Source organism: Zootermopsis nevadensis, unplaced genomic scaffold (genome assembly GCF_977971745.1).
Source record: "Zootermopsis nevadensis isolate Lab colony 2312 unplaced genomic scaffold, Znev_1.0 Znev_ptg000021l, whole genome shotgun sequence".
Lineage (NCBI taxonomy): Eukaryota > Metazoa > Arthropoda > Insecta > Blattodea > Termopsidae > Zootermopsis > Zootermopsis nevadensis.
Genome location: NW_028259153.1, coordinates 17,179,378 through 17,200,246, shown reverse-complemented (window position 1 = coordinate 17,200,246; position 20,869 = coordinate 17,179,378). Strand labels below are relative to the sequence as shown.

At 40.4% G+C, this 20,869-nt stretch overlaps 1 protein-coding gene and 1 long non-coding RNA gene across 2 annotated transcripts in view; one reads left to right on the top strand and one right to left on the bottom strand.

Moving 5' to 3' along the window:
- LOC147873207 (uncharacterized) overlaps positions 1-20,869 on the top strand; it is a 43,060-nt gene that overhangs the window by 12,380 nt on the left and 9,811 nt on the right. The window lies entirely within an intron of this gene.
- On the bottom strand, positions 1,486-19,187 carry LOC110840713 (ovochymase-like). Its single transcript, XM_087352584.1, has 14 exons — positions 18,938-19,187; positions 17,209-17,273; positions 16,508-16,660; positions 16,038-16,146; positions 15,153-15,334; positions 14,976-15,074; positions 14,234-14,551; positions 13,590-13,620; positions 8,731-8,900; positions 6,996-7,406; positions 5,284-5,389; positions 3,282-3,487; positions 2,739-2,837; positions 1,486-2,187 (listed from the first exon to the last, which is right to left on the bottom strand). The coding sequence occupies exons 1-14, from the start codon at positions 18,955-18,957 to the stop codon at positions 1,865-1,867; spliced, it is 2,292 nt and encodes a 763-aa protein (XP_087208710.1). The 5' UTR covers positions 18,958-19,187; the 3' UTR covers positions 1,486-1,864.

Genomic DNA, 20,869 nt, shown 5'->3' with positions numbered 1-20,869 from the left:
GTATTTGAATTGTTATTGTGGATTACAAGTGACTCTCGTTATGCACGGGGATTGAGTTATATTTAAAACGCGTAATACGGTAAATAATCTCCATTTGATGTTAGAACGCTGGCCTTGTAATCCTGGGGTCTCGGGTTCGATTCCCGGCGGTGCCCGAATTTATAACTTGTGTTGGGCAAGGCCGTGGTCTAGGCAACACGGAGTTTTCCTCCGTGGCATCCCAACAATTACTCCATTCACACACAGAAGAAGGAAATGGCAAACCACTTCTGGATCATCTGCCAAGAACGTATATGAACAGGTCCCAGTCCGAGAAGAGAAAAGGATGGAAGGATCCTGTTCATATGGACCTGTCGTCAGACAGAAAACTACAAATAAAAAAAATAAAGATTATAGTCTGCATAACATTCCCTGTTAAACCTAGAGAAGATTCGATGCAGGTAATATATAGGATTTTAAATATGGCAGCGGATATACGAAAACTCGGATAGCGAAAGCGTGATTAACGCGCGTATCTCCTGACAATTGGTACCGGTAACTCATTTTTATAGTTATATACGAAAGAAAATTCTGGAGTTGATTCCAATAGTTTGCTGTATTTACAAACTATTACAAATAATTGAGAGCTCTTTGAGTAACGACATCCATTAGTGACAAGGAATGTTACATTTGGACTTTGACGCCAAAAGTTTCTCTGTAACTCTGCATGACTTGTGGATCCTGACAAGACTGACTCATGGCGATTCGCCTTTATTCGTCTGCGGTGATGTTTGAAACTTGCAACAATCCTTGGTAATTTAAATAATTCTCTTAAATATTTTAAATCAAGGAGGAACCTAATACGATTCTAAGGAGTTTTGAATTTCCCTTAGCTGAGGGGACAATAGCAACATTGGCATTAAATAAATGCGATATTTGACAAATCCAATGATCGGCTTAACTGAACACGCAAATGAATATGAGATTTCAGGTTCTCACAAGAGCGAATACGAAGGTTTTCTGGGATGTTGCTCCGTGTAGTCTGATAGAAGTTTGCCGACGTTTCGGAGAACAAAGAAAACATGTATTTAGTTCTCTCTTATTCTTACTCTACAAGTATAGCAGTAGAATTTAAAAAAATACATACTTTTTAGATCACATAACGACGCTTTATCATATTACGAGAATATTTAATGTCGATGAAGGGTGATGGAATGTTCTTATTCAGTGGTGAATCCTAGAATTTCAAAATTGTAAGGACAAATTTTGAACTGTCTTTTCCATTTCGGAAATTATAATATCTATGATCCTAAGCTTAGACGCATGTTGGGTAAGTGGCGATAAAATTCTGGCCTTTATTAGCCACCAACATCGAAAATATTCTTAGCCTTTTGAAGCATGAAATTTATCTAAACAATACTGACAAATCCAGTTCCTTCAGACACGAAAACACATTACGTTTCGAAGATCATTATATTACATCTATTACAAAGATGAAATGGTTAATTATCTTTAGAAAAATGATCGTTTTTTATTCTGAGAATCATATGAAACCCATAACTACATTTGTGAGCTAAACACACAGTTATACTTGTTGCAGCAGGCGGTACAAGAAGGTACCACTTTGCTTTAAAGGGTTATTAATGTCCCTTCATCATGCAGAACAACCGGGAATCAGTGAAATAGCAAACAACGCGTAGGCCTGTAATGTTTTATTACCATTAGAACAGTATTTGATGTTTGGTTGTGATGATTGGCATTCGTGATTTCGCAATTTCGTTGTTTCAACTGTCGATTCATTGTGAATTAGGCTTTCCTTTTATCACCTCCACCGCCACCCCACAGGCACCGTAAAAAGAAAACATAGAAGCAGAGTGTAAGACGTTCAATCGGCAAGCTGGTTCAGGATCCAATCGGTGTAGCGTGACACGCGAGTGTACACCCCGGGCCAGTCCTTCTTGCCGCAGGGATCCGGTCCGTAAGACACGACCCCGGCCAAGAAGTAGCGTGCACTGCCGTCCCGAGACCAGATTCCGGTACTCATGAGTGGTCCACCGCTGTCTCCGGCGCACGAGTCCTTGCCCTCGACACCACCCGCGCACAGCTGACCGTCGCCGATGTTTCGTCTCTTCTCCTGATAGACTTTCCCGCAGTCCTCGTTGCTCACAACGGGTACCCACACCTGTTGCTTCACGTTGCTGGACTTCACTGCGCGCACACAAACAGACGGGGTATGCGGACAGTTAGGAAAGAAAGAAAGAAAGTTAAGAAGCAACGAAAAGAAAGGTAAAATAAAGATGTGCTATTCTCTCGGTGGTCAAGATGTCGATGGTTGTCTTCTGGATTGTGAAGCCATGTGTACATGTAGGCGAATATCGATGTTTCTGAGGAACGTACTGCCTTCATCTTGAGCCCTGAAGATGGAAGCAGTAAGTATCTTTCTCTGAAACGTTAGTACCCATCTGCAAGTCCACACTGCGTCACATTCCACAAGAAACAAGCAGGCCAAGGGAGAAAGTTAGATAAACGAGGAAACAGAAAGAAAAAATAAATACATTTCAAGAAACGAAAGAACCAGACATTTTCGAAACGCCTGTCTAAAGAGGAATAAAAGGGGACCAAAGAGTAACCAAACCACTGAATCCCTTTGTAACCTGTCATTTCTATAGCTTCACTGGAGTCAGCAATGCAGATGCTGTAGTATCGACGCCATGCTGTTTTTTGTGGTACATAATTTACGTGTTCCATTTGCTACTTACTCGTCTCTGTTCTGCCCCACCCGGCGACTACCAGTTCCTCATTCAGGTACTTGTCAGGTGCCGCGTCGTCGAAAGGCAGGCAGATTGGCCTCACAAACTCTGAAACACATGAATTTCAATTAAGACGAATTATACTGATTATTAGGCAGTCACATAATCATTCAGCCAGTCAGGCCGATTGTTACTTAGTCACTAAGGCACAGAGCCAGCCAGTCAATGGGACTGGGTCTTTGTGTTTATCCAAGCAGGTAGAGATACAGCTCCAGACTTGCATTTGGGAGGTCGCTGATTCGAATCTCGGCCAGGTTACGGGTTATCTCTCACTGAAGTTTCTCGTTGCTTTTCTTTGTCTCTCCACTCAAATTCCGGGATAGTATCTTGAAATAGGTCGTGAACACTTCCTTCCGACTCCTAGATCATTCTGTCACATTCATGGTTATCTACCTGTCCCATCCGATCTTACCTATTCTCTGCAATTGAAACAGCGTCGTTAAACATTCTAGTAATCGATAAACAAGACTTAAAACGCCCGCCGAAACTTGCCATTGATCTGCGCGTCTCGGTCCAGTCTGACGAGACCGATGTCGTTGAACTTGTTGTTGGTCCTGGATTCGTAGTTTGGGTTCAAGATGATCCTCTGTACCCCCAAATCCTGTGGGGGCGGGGCGCAGCTCTCCTGGCCAGAGAGTAGGTCCTTTTCGCAGTCCGGGTTCTGCTCCGTGTCGAACTCCCCCAGCCGTACCATCAACCTAAAAAAAATTATATAATTGGTTGCAGAATAACGAGTATGTATATGGATTAGTAAAATAGACATTGGACGTCTTTAGAAACGATGGAGAGTTTAACTGTAAATGCAAAAGCCATTAATTCCTGAATATAGAAGACATCATTTCGATGCACGTAATACGGAAGGCATCAATCATAGGCCTACATCATAATACATGACAACTTCAGAATATCTACTAGAGGAATATTCTAGAACAGTGGTATTCAACCTTTTTTGTTCGCGTACCCCCAGGTATAATTTCTCTTCAACTTTGTACCCCCAAAGATGTTGGTGTATAATTCAAGTTATACATAGTATATAGTCTACATCTAAAATAAATTAAATAAATAAAATTACTGATTATTCAGTGTTTATCATAAAATAATATATATATTTTTTAAAATTTCACGTACCCCCTAAGATGTATTCGCGTACCCCAGGTTGAATACCACTGTTCTAGAGTGTTGCCATTGGTTGTGGATATTTTTCATTCATTTGGGGCTTCATTAATCCTGACACCTATTTTTCTGCAGGGATACAGAGCATCATTTTCAGTTGTTAATATCTAAGCAAAAAGAAGTCTTTGTTTTATTAGAGTTGCTTTACATTTTCTATACTTAAAAGTAAAAAGGAGTAGAGGCGGGGTGTAAAAGTTCCTCCCATTACTTATAAGCAAAAGATTTAAAATGAAAGATAAAGTTGTACCAGTGCTTTATTAAGTACCACGCCATGAATTAATTTATTTATTTAAGGTTTTTTTAACGACTCTGTCTGCACAGTCAAACCACATCATGAGGGCGTGTGGGGAATATAACTTCACGCTCCTACCGCATTTCCCCCTGGTTTCCATTGAATAAAAGACTGGGCGAGCCCCAAACTGAGTTTGAACGTGGTGGAGAAAACACCTTGTCCAGGCCTGACTGACGTTTTAACAATAATTATAGTTGTAAGATTTGAGGTTTTCACAGCGGTGAGTATGAAGATTTCTGTCTTCTGGGTTGTTGCGCTGTGTAGTCTGGTCGATGTTAACCAACGTTTCAGAGGTCATACTGCCTCCGTCATCAGGGCGATTAAAAATATGAAGATTTCTGTCTTCTGGGTTGTTGCGCTGTGTAGTCTGGTCGATGTTAACCAACGTTTCAGAGGTCATACTGCCTCCGTCATCAGGGCGATTAAAAATATGAAGATTTCTGTCTTCTGGGTTGTTGCGCTGTGTAGTCTGGTCGATGTTAACCAACGTTTCAGAGGTCATACTGCCTCCGTCATCAGGGCGATTAAAAATATGAAGATTTCTGTCTTCTGGGTTATTGCGCTGTGTAGTCTGGTCGATGTTTACCAACGTTTCAGAGGTCATACTGCCTCTGTCATCAGAGTATGAAGATTTCTGTCTTCTGGGTTGTTGCACTGTGTAGTCTGGTCGATGTTTACCGACGTTTCAGAGGTCATACTGTCTCCGTCATCAGGGCGATTAAAAATATGAAGATTTCTGTCTTCTGGGTTGTTGCACTGTGTAGTCTGGTCGATGTTTACCAACGTTTCAGAGGTCATACTGCCTCCGTCATCAGGGCGATGACCTCTGAAACGTTGGTTAACATCGACCAGACTACACAGCGCAACAACCCAGAAGACAGAAATCTTCATAATTATAGTTGTTTTTGTCCACGGTGTTTGAGGTATTTCCGAGGTTGGGGGGCGGGGTTATTTTATTCTAGTCTTGTGAATCTTAGGTTGGCTGCAGGGTCCCGTGCCGTTATGCCATACGAAATGTCCTCTACTCACAACGTATTGCCGTTGAGCTCGTTCCTCGCCAGGCAGTGCGCAGCTGTGACGATGTAACGTTTCGTAATGAGCGCTCCACCACATAAGAACCTCTTTAGTCCTGTCGCTGAAACAGATTTAAATGTCACAGTTTTGACTTTTAAAAAATCTCTTTCGTATACTTAACAGGTTCAGAGGGAACCCCGAATCGATCTATTTGTTACATGTGTTGACGTGGTCTTCATAATTTGATGCTAATTATCATCAGATTATCAAAATAATTAGGCATATATCTAAACCAATACGATATACGAATAAGTTTACGTCAGATATTTCTGTCTATGTTAGTTAAGTGGTTATCTTGTTACCACACGATGGCGCCGTCTCAGGTGGATGAGACGGTCCGCGGTCTGCATATATGCAGAATATCTGTGGGTACGAACAGTCGACCCAGCCTGAGCATTGAGCGGGAGTAAGAAACTAATTTGATATATAATTGGCCTTGTCATTCTCTTGTGGAATTATCTGCACTTGTTAATTGGCTTTCACCTTCACAGTAACGATTCTGTTCCACTGAGGTAATGGCATGCAAAGTTTTTGTCAGAATAGCTCAAGCGTAGAGGCTACTTGGGTTACTTAAGGTTAAATGAAAGGATCATATTAAAGTGGATCTAAAATAAGTATGCCGAGTTTTTACGCCTATAGAGTTTAGGACAACGCTGTAATTTGACATCGACTGGACGGCGTGAAATGATTGCATCTAATGACATTTTATCAAAAATGCTTCTTACGTGTTCTCCCAAACTGGTTCACATATTATTCAATTTTTCCATTTCTAAATTTGTTGAATTCTTTTATTTAATAATTATGCCTTTAAAATTAAATATTTAATGGTGATAGCTAGTTCTTCATTCTACAGGGTGATATATTGTTATAAAAACGTACGCTGGTAGTACAGAACATTTAGTCGGACGTGACAAAACTTATTCGGCAGGCCGCGACTTAAGGTATCTTACTTAAAACGGGTGTCAGGATGTTGACTGGTATCATGTGGTTTATGGTAGAGTCCGGTTGCGTGTGTCTGTGGACACAAAAATGAACATCCGCGTTCCGTGAAAGCGGACAAATTCTTGACCACATAAGAAAGAAACTCCATGAATCTGATAAGCTGGTAGACATTCAGATGGTAAAAGAGTTCAATCTTTTATGGAACTTAAAACCTCAAGAGCTCACCTCTGGATCCTATCATTAGCCAGATGAATCCAGTTCACAAACCGACATTGTATTCCTTCAGGATTCTTTTTATATTATCCTCTAATGAACGCGTAGGTATAGAAAATTAATTTTTACTTCATTTTATAAAAAATGGAGGACTGGCCTTCAAAATTAGATTGGCCTACCATTTATGCTTATTAGATCTTGGGAACGCCTTTAAAAAATCCTTTCAATTGTTACGATGTCACCTTTGGGGGGGCATGGAAGGTCCTGGTACAACAGGTGTGGTACAACAGTAGTTAAACATTAACATATTATAATATTAAAATAATTGTATCAGATAGTAAGTTTGACAAGTTCTTTTTCAGTGTGTTAACTTAAATACGAGTATATGGATGGGATGGTAGTAAATACTGTTCAAAAGTCAGCTGTCGTCAGTTCATAATTTCTGAGAAAATTTCCGTTACATTTAAGTAATTTAGGACTGAGATATGATCCTCTTAATGTAGTTTACTTACATGACTGGTACTGGAAGAGCGCTGTCCATGGGTACTGCCCTATATCTGTCCTGTTTCCACCCCATATTTTCTCACTACTGTCGACACCACACTGGTCAGCGGGTATTAAGCGGGCGTTGGGGTGTGACTCCCACCCTGAGGGCAGTCTCTGGGCCTGAGGCTCATTATTCCGCACTGGGGGTCTGTATCCCGTTGTAACTGGTATGGGTCGCGGTATCAAAAATGGTGAGTTTGGGCAGCACACTTTTGGAATTCTTCCATCGAATCCACACTGGGATTTTCTGAGGAATGCAATGGTTTCAGGCTGAAGAGGTTTCTGCTTCAGCAGTGACAGCAGTTCTTTACATTCTTGTATTGCCACACACTGGCCTCTGCAGCCTCCAGTGCTGCTACCTCCATAGTAGGAATACTCTAGAAACATGTTTCTTTGTCAGTAGATTTCATATAAGGTATTCATATCTACATACCAAAACTTTCCATTACAACTTCCTCTTGTTAAATGCTCTCATTAAGAAAGTTAAACTGTGGCACAAAATTTAGCATTTTTATGTTAACAAAATGACGATCATGACATTATGACTGCTAATAAACCTTTTAGAAATATGGTGAATTTCAGATATTAAATTTTGTGAATAACGGTAACAAATACAGTTATTCACTTGTAACTTAAGAGCAGATTAAATATGGGAAATGCTTGCTCCCATCCATCAAGAATAGTTAATCTTCTCATCACCTGTAAAAAACTTAAAAAATTAAAACATATGAGTATGAAACGTGAGGTCTCACCATGAATGAAAAACATCATCTTAAGATATTTGAGATCGTGGTGCTAAGGAAAATATTTAGACCTAAAGTACAGAAAGTAACAGAACAACAAAGAAAATTACATAATGAGGTGCTTAATTAATGTTAGACGTACGTGAAGGTGGGATAATTAGATTAAATTGTATCTTAAGTAAGGTTACGTGTTCTGACGTGTTATGAGAATAACATTAAAATTATTATGAGGAAAGAAGGTTGTGAGTGGCTGGGATTTGCTGCTAATAAACCAGTGCCACCACCACAGTAACGCTGTCGACTTCTCGGTCATTCATCCCAGATGGGAGTTGTGTTTGGTCCAGAATATTTTCACAGTGATGCAGCTTTGAATAAGATGCAAGTATTAAAAAAAATAACCTGGTGACAGCACATCTTTGTTTATATCTCTGTAAAGATTATTAGTATAATTAAGTGGCTCGTTAAGAATTCTTTACTTTTATGAAACCTGAAGTCTCAGATGAACAGATTGCTGGTCTGTGTCTTAGACCAATTCAGTCAGTCTAATTCACACACCGTAGCTTTAATTTTATACTATAATCCATGAACAAGTCTTCCAAGTGGTCTCTTTTCCTCAACATTTCAGACCAAAATTTTATATACATTTTCGAATCCCCCTTGAACGCTGTATGTTTCTCCCACCTTTTTCATGATTTCATCCTATATGATCTTAAGAGTATAAATTATGAAATTCTTCTGTATATAATATTCTCAACCTTAATATCATTCACACCTCTCTTAAGTCGAAATGTTCTGCTCATCACTTATTTTCAGGCAGCCTCTTAGGGCACGACACGAATTTCATGCACTTTAAATCCTTGTGTTTCAGTTGTAAAATCTTTTAGATAAGACACATTCACAAGTTGGTGAAGCTTGTGTACCCTGAAATGCAGTCGTGTAACACACACGTTCTACTTACGTGATACACTGAAAGAGAGCAGGCAGCTTAAGCCGAGAAAAATGCACTGTGGTCTGAGAGCCATCCTGGGATAAACTGCACACTTGCGTGGACCAACCGGTCTGCCTTGGAATGTCCGAGGCGGAAAATCCCTACTTGCTGTTTGTGTTGTGGCGTAAACGTGGAGATTCCTACGTTACTGGGAACGCCACAGCCCTCCGCGGTTCTCTGCGGGCGTTTCAAACATAAACAAAATCTTAAACAGGGCGTCATATTTGATGTCCCATTCTAAGGACAGACCACACATTTTCGGCGTTTCATTTCTGGGTAAAAGGTGACAATATTTGGCGAATGAAAGAAGAGATAAGAGGGAGAAAAGTATGATGAGGAAATTCACAGTTTGTACTTTCGAAGAAATGTTATTAGGGTGATTAAACAAAGCAGAACTAAATTGGCAGGGCATGTAACACGATTGGTGGAAACAAGATATTTTATGTATGAGAATCTCAAGGATATACACCACATGGTTGAGCCACGCATAAATGCAGAAGCTAATTTCTTTTCCAGAAGATGATAATTGTTTAGTTCCTTAAGAAATTGTTCACATTTTACGGAGTCCGTATGTTTATTACCATATTCAGAAGAGCCCTTCACTGGACAATATTTTGAAATGATCCATAGCGGAGCTGTGTCAACTCAGGGTTCCATGAAAGCATGGAATTTCTTAAGGAAGACCTTTAAGAATGAATTAACCGTTTTGAATACTTGGAAACAAAAAGACGAAACAGTTTGGCAGAATTTTATACATCTGTGATTTCAAACCTGAAATGTCGAGTAGTTAAGAATATAAAATTAAAATGAATATTAGATAAGCGTGTTATAGGAATGGTAGGTAGATGGACCCGTCTCAGAAACGTGTACAGCGACTGTCTATGATAATAGGCTGGTCCGTCTGACTCCGTAGGATTTCGAGTTCTTACGTCGGTGATCACGAATATGGCTGTCTGTTGGGTTGTTGTGCCGTGTAATCTAGTAGAAGTTTGCCAGCGTTTTAGAGATATTTGTTGCCTCTATCATCAAGGCGATGAGTCTGGGTAGTTACGTTCCTCTTCGCCACCCCCGAGTTCAGTCTTAATCTGGTCCCCACTCAGTGTTTTATAAAATTCGCAGAGTGGACTGTTTCTCCGGGGATAAAACGACCTGAGCGTAATGGTGTCCGTTAACTTTCATTTAGTGCCGATGTTTAGAATTCACGGAACTTTCCCTCAGCTTCCCTTAAACAACACCATTTATTTTTTGTTGGTGTGCGTCCTCCTTCCGCGAATCTTCTATTAAAGACGAAAGTGGTTGAATTTTTGACGTCAAGCGCTACTCCAAGGCAAACGGCTAAACACTGATTCCTTCGTCAGTGGTGTGTATTATTCGGAAAGGAAGATGAATTTTACAGTGAATTAAAGTGACTGATTGTAGACTGGACTGCCAGAATTAATAATTCGGCTAAGAAGCAGGGATTCTATTCTTTGTTTCCGCTGTGTCCTGACCGACTCTGGCGCCCATCCAGCCTCCTTACTTGGGTTTGTTCCTCAGATGCAAGGCTAACTATGCACTTCAATCTAATGCTTACGTTAAGAGTGTTTACATTCACATCTACATTTCATTATGCAATTATTTTTAGGCAAGGGGGACCTATGCGTTTATCATTTATTGAATTCAATAAATAAATGTAATGGACTATCCAAATAACTGAAGTGAAGATGTAGAAACAGTAAGGATCTAAAGAACGTCGGCAATATAAGCCTACACCTACATGATACCATAATCCAGAAACAATAATCAAATAAATCTTGTTAGCGTTTTACGCGCATTTCCTCGGTCTTCCAATATATGTCTTATTTCTCATATAGAATAATATTTTTGCAGTCGATATGACCAAAAGAAATTAGCTGTTAATGAACTTGAAAGCTCTATGTTTGCTGTTATATTCTGGTTTGGTTGAAATAGCATTATGGATCGAAAATTTACCGACACACACGTACTAACGCGACTGGTTCTGGTTCTTTCCTTGTTCCTGTTTATGATGATCATTAGTGTAATTATCAGCAGTCCACTGAGTCACCTGAAGGGGGGGTGGCGGATTGGCAGAGTTTTAGTGCCTGAGGCAGCACTTGGTCATTACAGGGAACAGTTTATGTAGTTGATTCAGAAGAAGTAAAGCGGATTAGAAAGGCGTGTTCCTCGAAACGTTTAGTGCAAGACTCTCAAAAGTCCAGTCCAGTATTACGAGTCGGTGTTGCGGTCCGGTCGCTTCACCAGAAGAAGGAAGGAAGGAAGGAAGGGTGCCATAGAGTTTCGATACTGAAAACCCTTTCCCCTCGTGGTTGTACAGTTCTTGGAGATCCTAGTCACCTCATTATGTGAGGTTTGGAAACTTTTTCTTTTCGGAATTTGCTAGATTTCCTTGGGCGCTGGGTAAGCCCGTCACAAGATAATACGAGGTGCGATCGGAAAGTTTCCAGACTGTGTCAATAGAGGGCGAACCGGATGTAGTACGAGCTTCTGCCGCTAGGGGGTGCGGCCTACATTCATAGTGAATCAGTGTGCCAGCCGGCATCATCGAATTAGCATTTGTTTCTTAGTTACGGGCGTTTTGGTAGTGCATTACACCGACCCTCCTGCGATTTCGGAATGGCTAGTGCATCAAATTTTGCCAAAGACTCGCCAAAACGGCTACGGAAACCTATGAAATGCTAAAACAAGCATTTGGGGAGTCCGCAATGGGTCGTGCACAAACTTTTGTGTGGCATTCACGTTTTAAAAATGGCCGAACCTCTGTCGATGATGACGAGCGTTCTGGACGACCATCTTCGAGCACAACGCCCGAAAATGTTACGAAGATTCGGCAGGCCATTCACGAAGATCGACGTCGTACCATCAACGACTTGTGCGACATTGTTGGGATAGGCTATGGGACCTGTCAGCTGATTCTAAAGGAAGAACTCCACATGCGACTCATCCTGTCTGAGGACCAGAAGCAGAATCGACTTCTCGTTTGTCAGGAGCTCAAAGATCTTGCAAGAACCGACCCCAACTTCCTTTCTAAGCTCCGTGTGACTTCTTCCTCTTCCCAAAGATGAAAATTCAGCTAAAGGGAAGGAGATTTGAGACGATAGAAGAGATTCAGGCAGAATCGCAAATGGTGCTTGACAGGCTGACAAAGAAAGATTTCCAGGGATGCTTCCAGGCTTGGCAGCGGCGCTGGGATCGTTGTGTTCACTCCCAGGGGAACTACTTCGAGGGTGATGGATGAATTTAATACCTGAGATAAGTGTACGGGTTTTTATAGGCGCAGTCTTGAAACTTTCCGATCGCACCTCATATACGTTATGGCATCGTGAAACATTTAATTGTATGTGTTATGATCATTTTTTCCCACACTTTCATCCTAGCAGAAATTCAGGAAGAGGGACTCCGAGACACAAATACTAGAATACAATATCGAGCTTTTGCATTCATTTTCATGAAGTTGTAAAATATCCTGTTGTGGTTTATTTAACAATGCTGTCAGTAGTTCAGATTATTACAACCTCGGATGATATAGTAATAAATGAACAAATAATATCGAGGTATGTGGGAAGGACCTGTCGTGGTCTAATGTAGAGAGCTGTCCCAAAATTTTTCTGGAGGAACTGACGGAAACCACGAAAAATATCCAAGTCGAGGTTTCAACCAGGAATGGCCGATTAAAATGCACAAGTGCTAAACACTCGACCGCGACGTAAAGTGACAAAAAAGTTTAAATTGTGGGTTTAGGTGTTTTATGAGAACTTTAGCCAATTTTGTAAATTTTTGTAAAGTTTCAAAATTCTGAAAATGTTAAATTTTCCAAAATATTTTCAATTTTTAATTTATTTTTATAGATATGTTGCCAGTTTTGGAATTTTTTTTATTCAAAATTTTTAGAATTTTAGAATTTTTCAGTTTCTTAATTCTAAAAATTTTGGAAAAAATTTATAATTCCGAGATGATTTCCAATTTTAGAAAGTTTTGAATTTTTCAAAATGTTAACACTTTTTTAAAAAAATTTAAAAAAAATTGATTTTATAGATATTTTCCAAATTTTTGTTATTTTCAAATTCGTGTTGCATTATAGGTATTACCGTCTATTGTGTGATGGCAAAATTTACTGTTATATTATGAAACCAAAAGCATAATTTCGATGACGGGGTTTGTTGGAAGACACAACTTTGCTCCAGTGATGTCCCAGAAATAAATACAAAATAATTAGGAAATTTGGAGTCGAAACATTCGTCTTATTTCATCCAAATAAGATTTCTGACAACGTTTCTTACGTGTTAGGTTGTCTGACTTCCACAAAACTCGAACGGAAGTTCATAAAAACCACCGGTTTCCGGAAACAGAGGCAGAAATCCCAAACCACGTCCGGTTTGATTGTTCTAACTCACTATAATATATTCGAGTAAGCCTTATTGAACCTTTTCGTCGGTTTCATTTAACACTTTTCATTATACGAATAGATGTGTTTGTTTCAAACGGTTTTACTTCTATGTATATCTTTGGTATGCGACATTATCAGTGAGAACAAATCTGTCCTGCCATATTTTGACACTTTGATATAAGGATACGCAGCATTCCGCAAACTGAATTAATAATTTATTTATGAATATATTTTTAAGGGAAAAGAATGTCTGTCCGATGTAAAACTCAACACGGAAAGCAATCTTTAAAATAGAAACATAACGGGAAAAGGCCAAAGGTAAGACCAAGAACAAGATGGAGAGTCAATTAACGGTATATTTCGACAAAGGCTGGTAGTTATTCAGTCTGCGAGGCCGCTTAGCAATGAATACTTTGTTACTTGCCACACTGCCATTCGCCTTGGTTCAGATATACCTTTGAAATGACACACAAATACTTGAAATTGCAAACATAAATACAACTGGTATTTCGATGCAGTTCGTACAAGTCACATTGCTTAAGTCAACCATTCCAGCAATGATCTCTTCACAGATAGCTCTCACATGATTGGATAATAGTTTTATATTAATAGTAGGAAAATGTAATCTGCAAATGTTTAGCAGACAGTTCCTGGACATAAATAGTTTCTCTTGTTTTTAATATATTTATTGAGACAGACAAGTGCCGAAAAGTTTAAGTTTTTTAAAAGATTGAATTTATCGGACCAGTTAATACAATTTTTGATTATCACCGAAATATTAATACTGAACGAAGAAAATCCAATCTGATTTTAAATTAATGAATGGATGTGGCCGTCTTCTGTGCTGTTACGCCGTGTAGTCTGGCAGACGTTTACCGACGTTTCAGAGGTGCTTGCTGTCTCACCATCAAGGCGATGAAATGTCGGTAAGTTTCTACCAGACTACGCGGCGCAGCAACCCAGAAGTCTCGCCGCTGTGAGAACCTGGAATCTCACCAAATCAATTAATATTGATTTAAAAGAAATCTCCAACCGCTGTTTGTGACTGTGCTGAATGGCGGCCATTCTAAGTCTGCATGTTGTCCATGATCCAGTTCATGTACTCCGAGATACGAGTGTACACTCCAGGCATTGCTGTGGCGCCGCACTTCCTCGCACCAAACGACACGACGCCCAGCAAGTAATAGCGAGGGGACCCGTCTAGTGTCTCCACTTTCATAAGAGGCCCCCCAGAGTCCCCCCCACACGAGTCGTACCCCACTTCGCCCCCCACACACATCTGCGTTCGTCCTATTTTGGCATGAAACTTGAAGGCATCTTCGCACTTCTCGTTCTTCACAACGGGCAGCTTGACCGTCTGCAGGAGGACGCTCGGCTTAGGGTTATCTGAAAACAGCGAAACTTGGTTCTTATCCTAGGACAGCACTTTCAAATTGACCACGACTCTAGCATTTGACTACTTAAAGTACACGTTCACCTGGGCTGAACACATGTTATTCGACTCTACATAGTCTCTGCTGCTGAATCATCATCGTATAATAGAAGAATCAGTCAATCGAGGAGAGCTAAATAGTCGAGCATTTTCATTTCAAATGATTCTTATAGCAAGGTCCCAAATAAGCACATAACCTTTTTATCATCACAATACTGTTCTATCAGATCAGCTTTATAGCTGTTATTTGCATGTCAGTTGTCCTCGCAAACATCACCTACAGGTAAAAATATTGGTCATCTGAGCACTATCAGCTCCAAAACGCACATAACATTATTATGAAGAGTGTAGTGTTATTTATGCGCTAGCCTGTTGTACCTATGTCGTAGATTCCCCATCCAGCCACTTCGCTGGATTCACTTACGTAGCTCTTCGTCAGCAGTACGCCGTGTATCATACAGATGGGCATTACGTAACCTGCAGGCACAAGAACGATAAATCAATGGCATGACGCTGCAGTGGACACACGTTGTACCATATCCTGCTGTACCTTACTTGAGAAAGCAACTTGTCTGTCCAAACGGATGAGGGAAATATCGTTTTTAAACCGTGGTTTCCCGTAATCTTTATGTACAATGACTTCCTTTGGGAAGAAGTCTTGATGGGGATCGGCACAGACGTCATCTTCGCAGTCCGGGTTTGTGTTTGTGTTGTGTTCACCAAGTCGAATCACGCCTCTGCAAGTAAAACATCACTTTGTTTCAGAAACTGTATTGCTGTGGTCGTGGGGAAGGTTAGTTCCACGACGTGAAAGCTCGATAGACGCGTACGGTGTGTGCATCATATTATGAACAACTGCTCGTTGGCCCGATTGAAGAATAACACCTCCGACATCTTTTCGTATTATTATTTGACTGCTAGTACGAAGTCTGCGTTAACAGACAAAATTAATTTTATGAGAAAATGTTGATTGTACATTTCTTATTTATCTGATTGAGGCCTGGGATATCTGAATTTCGAAAATCACTAAACGGCAGAGCCAACAGCCTTCCATCCTATCCAATGGGTACCAGGGGCCCTTTCTCCGGAGTATGAAATGGTCGGGACGTGAAATTAACCACTGGCCTTCATGTAGTACCGACATTAAGAAAGCGTGACACTTTAGTTTCCACACAGACCGTCATGGCGGTGTAGCGCTGAGGAGCAGGAACAACGTTATTGACATTGACGTGTTGGTCTCATTTGTTGAAATATTACCTAGAGGTCTCTTAGCGACATCTCAGTGTATTGCCAGAAAGTCTAAATTGACTGATGTTTGGTTTTACCCATGATGTGGATATCACCTCAAAATGAGTCACGACCACTTATTTCACTAGGCTAGATAAATTTTGCGGTCGCTGAAGTCCCAGCGATGTTTTGATGTACCATTCGGGAACTCACACTCGGACTCTGTTAGGGAGGTTCGTGACGCAGTGGGCCGCGGTGACTATGTACCGCTTGCTGACGAGAACAGCGCCACATCGGAACACCGGCTTCTGGGACATGTTGTCTGCACAAAAGACTTGCTTTTAGTGTTATGCATAGAATATTGATAGAGGAAAAGCTTGTAGAAGGGCCAGTGTAATATTAAAATACATACAATGGAAATTGTATTACCGTGTAGTCTGGTAGAAGTTTACCAACATTTGAGAGGTCCTTGCTGCCTCCATCATCAGTGCGATGAGTGACTCATCTTCTACCAGACTACACGGCGCTACAACTCAGAAGACAGCCATCTTCAAACTTTCTCACGATCGTGTCCAGTGGCGTGCTCCTGTATGAGTCGTGTCGAATCCTCTGGTTCTGCCACGGGAGACTTTGGTAAACTTTGCCTACTCCAAGTGGATGCAGAGGGCCCACTTATAACTTACATGTGTACCCTATTCTGGCGATCCAGGGGTAGGCCCCTAGTGCAGCGTCCCTACCCCCAATGATCCGATCTGCTTGGCTTAGTCCACATTTCTCGTGTTCGAAGAGATTCCAGTGGGGGTGCAGGGTTGGCTCTTTCGGGTGACTGGGCACCACTGAAAAGAAAACGAAACGTGTTACAAGTACAGACTCTTTCTTAGGAACACCGACTTTGGAAAATGCCTGACAAATCTTTCCTTTCGTGTCTTGAAAGAGTTGGAGCTAGCCATTTTTATCAATATTTGAGAAATTTATATTTATCAATTTTTCTGTATGTGTATATAAATATGTTCAAAAATTTCCATTCTACGCTGTATACTGACAGTGATTGTCACATTAAATTTATATTAAAAAGGTCACAGGTTTGATCCCAATCGTCGCCACTTATCTTAAAATTAAAAACAAATTCTCAGTGTAATGACAGCTAACCACTCGACGAAGGAAGTTTGTAGAATCGATAGTCGTATATCAGACAATGGGCAATGTCAGTTACAGTATTTGTATAACATACAGCTATATTGTTATACATTGGAATTTTAGAGGCGATACCTAATTTATAAGATGATTAAACGATGTCAGAACTATGTGCCTGGAGAAAATCACTTGCAGATCGCTAAGATTAATATTTTTGTTTGATCGAGAAACGGAAACATGGCGTACTTACCGCCATGTATCCTTGTCAAGAAGCAGAGGACTGATATTCTCATGAACATTTCGGCACCATCAGCCCTGCGGAAAAAGAGGGAAATGCAATATAATTTACGACCAGTGAAGAATTCAAGCCGCTCGGTGGGACTTAACTGTAACTGCAGAAATTTAATGGCTATACGTGAGACGATACGATCTCTAGTAATAGACTATTGTTCTGAGGAAGTCGACCAGTAGTACAACAGTTGAATTTCAATCCGATTGTTACTAACTTTCTGGTGGTAGAACCTGGAGATTCAATATCGCTAAAGCCAAAAGTAACCGTTGGACACGATCCTGTCCATCCTCACTTCCTATTTCCATAAAAGTCATTTTGATGTTTCTCCCACGTCTATTTCTTGCTTTTCAATAGGTTTCTACGCCTCGAGTCTATGTTTGTCCGATTTCCCTACCTCAGCTACATGTCGACTGAACTCAACTGGCTCAGAATTTAATTTTGTTTCCGTCATTTGAATGAAGTGCGCAGAATTTGGACCCTACAGGGGGAAAATAATAGATGCATAACCACGGGTACGAACACTATTTGAAACACCTGCGCTTATTTGAGGGGGCTAGCCAAGGGCAGATTTCGGTTGCAAACATTTTTGAACTCTGTGATGAACTTCAGACGTTCATAAAATCAGGAAATCACAAGTCTATTATAGTTTTTAATTAAGTGTATTGCGGTATGGCGTATATTTACCCAGCACAAACTGAATAAGAAGCAGGTGTGCTACCTTCTTATTTAGCAACACGCCTTACTCTTTTGTAAGATGTGTTGCCTATAATCACGGCGATTTGTTTCCAGTTCTGAACTACATATCATATGAAGTTTGCTGAATCATATGACAGAACTACAGACCAACAGCTATGTTATATTTGAACAAGTAAGGTTGTACAAGCGCCGTTATGCTTTTTTGTGTGGTTCCAAAACTGTGGTTTGCGATCCATTTTGTGGTGTGCAAAATATTTCTGGAGAATGGTTGCCGTATTGTGGACGTTTTGTGTGCCGTGTCCTGATCGTCTGACTTAGAAACACTGAAATGTTTGCTTCTTGTTCTATATTTTGTTTATTATGTCTGTGGTGATAAGTTTTAATAATATTCATATTAAAATTTATGAATGTGAGTGCAATATAAGGGCAGGAAATCGATTGTTTTTGAAAACAAAATCCTGAAGAGAATATCTGAACCTAAGAGAGATGACGTAACATCTCTAATTGGATGTCAGCCCACTCTTCCGCTCCACCAATCAGCATCATCAAATCCAACTCGCCACCTACCGTCTGCCCTATACAAGGCTTCCAAAAGCATCCACATATCGACCCTGAGGATGTTTGCCGAAACGTTGGTTATTTTCAACATGCCAAGCTTCAGATTGTACGGAGAAAGGACAGTTGAATATTACAGTATGGTACAGACCCCGAAGAAAATGCTTATGGAACGAAGATAGCTCGTTTAAATCTTTTGGTTTATCAAAATCACAGTGCACAGTTGTACGTAAAATACGGACAACGGTGTTTCATCAACTGCTAAGATCTTGTAAGATTTGAGGTTTTCACAGCGGTGAGTATGAAGATTTCTGTCTTCTGCTAAGATCTTGTTTATCTGTTGAGGGATTTAGAGGAAAACGGGAAATAAATATGTCGACTCACTGCAGAAATTAAATTTCAAACCGAAACAAAGTTCTGCTCTTTGGTTCCGTACCTTGGATCGCATGAATGCATCCACGCTCACCCACCACGTCGCTTTTTCACCCGCACTTGAACACAGGGACTGAACCGGCTTCTGTCTCGTTCATACTTACTGCTGATCCCCCAGCACTACCCTGCTGCTGCTTGTGTTTACTCAGTCACTGGAAGTGACAGACCTACGTACAAGTCGGTCTTCCGTCTGTTGCTGCAGTCACGGTCAGCTCTCGGCACTGTTCGATCACGACATTTGATTAAACGTAATTAAATCCTGTCTTTCTTGTTGAATTCAGTTTTATTCGTCAACCACTAATAATCAATTCATCACAGTCATAAAACCTGTTTACTGAGGTGAGGTTTTATTTCCTGATAGAGAAATGTCAAACAGTACTTTGTAGTGCCATTAAACAGCAACTGATTGATAGCGAAAAGCCTGTTTGAGATACGCGGACCTGCTTCCTGATGGTTAGATTTTGAGGTCTTTGCTGGTGGTTAGAAGTAAGACAGATGGAAGAGATCACTTGGGAGAACTAAGTTTAGATGGAGGACTGCTATTAAAACTGATCTGAAAAAAAGTAGATTGTAGTGGCGAGATCTTTTGTAGATAGTGATGAACATTCTAGTTCCACAAAAGGCGGAGAATTTCTTGACTAGGTGAGAGACTGTTTTCTTATGAAGGTCCCCACTTTATGAGGTTAATTGCCTACGAGGAAGGTTCCCGGCTGATTCTCACTCAGAAAGAACATTACAAATCTTGTATGACCATCTGCAACAGTTGGCAGGTTGGTTTGGATTGATTCGCGGAAGGGAAAATTTTCTTCTTGGATTCCTCCTTCCACTTTAAATTCTGTATTTTCCTGCGCACTGCATTGCTATTCAGTTACAAGGTCAAAAGAGGCTAGCAAATTTTCACCGAAAGATGGCAGCTGAATACAGAAAAGTGTCATATCGAGAGGACATCGAGTTTGGATCTTTTCCTCGATTGTGTCAAATCTTACCGACAGATGGAAAGTAGGTACATTTTGTTATAATAATTATTCAAATGAGAAAGTACGTAAGAGCACTTGGTTTTGAATAAACCGAGAGATGACACGTGACATAAGATAACTCGTAGTTTTGATTGAGCTTAAACCGACAGATATCAAATAAAGTGGCATGGTGTACATATGCTACTGATAGTATTATGAATTGTATAATTTCATCATGTCAGCCATTTCGCCCTTTTATGGACCTGAAGGTTCACATTACCTACTGGCCACTTGAATCTACTCCAAACGATAACTTCTTATTTTTTTCTCTCATTTAAGTCTCCGTCTCGCAAGTGTTCTCTTACTTTTATGTTTTTCGATTAAACTTTTATACGCATTTCTCATACCCCTGTCCATGCTACATTCCTTACCCATCTTTCCTATTTTGATTTCATCGTCTGAATTATACTGGGAGAAGATTATAAATGACGAAGTTCCTCGTTTTCCGCCCTGCTGTTACTTCCTGGTTCTCTGGAACCAGGTAGTAATAGAGCCTTCGAAGAAACTATACGAACCTACCGAACGTAAGTGGTTACTTATCATGAGGTTACACCAGAACCACGAATAGATCGCATTAACATTTTTCATAAGAATTTGCTGTCGCAATGACTCCCGATGTCTGAAACGGAATGCATCCCAAATTATAGCCACACTATTATTTGTTTTGCTTTGCTGATTAACATTCCTGCTTAATGTTCTGGGATATCCAAGTAAAGAGCCTCTGTTGTGTGTTAATTTTGAGTTACTGTTAATCCCTGCAGCTTACGTCAAGACGGCACTTTAAAATGCGTCACGAATGCTTCTTCGTACATTACATCCATCTCATAATTGTAATACTTCTTGCTCAACAACAGCTTCTCAAGAAGGATAATGATCATTTATTAAGTTGAGATGTAGTAAGTGACAAGCATAGTCCAAAA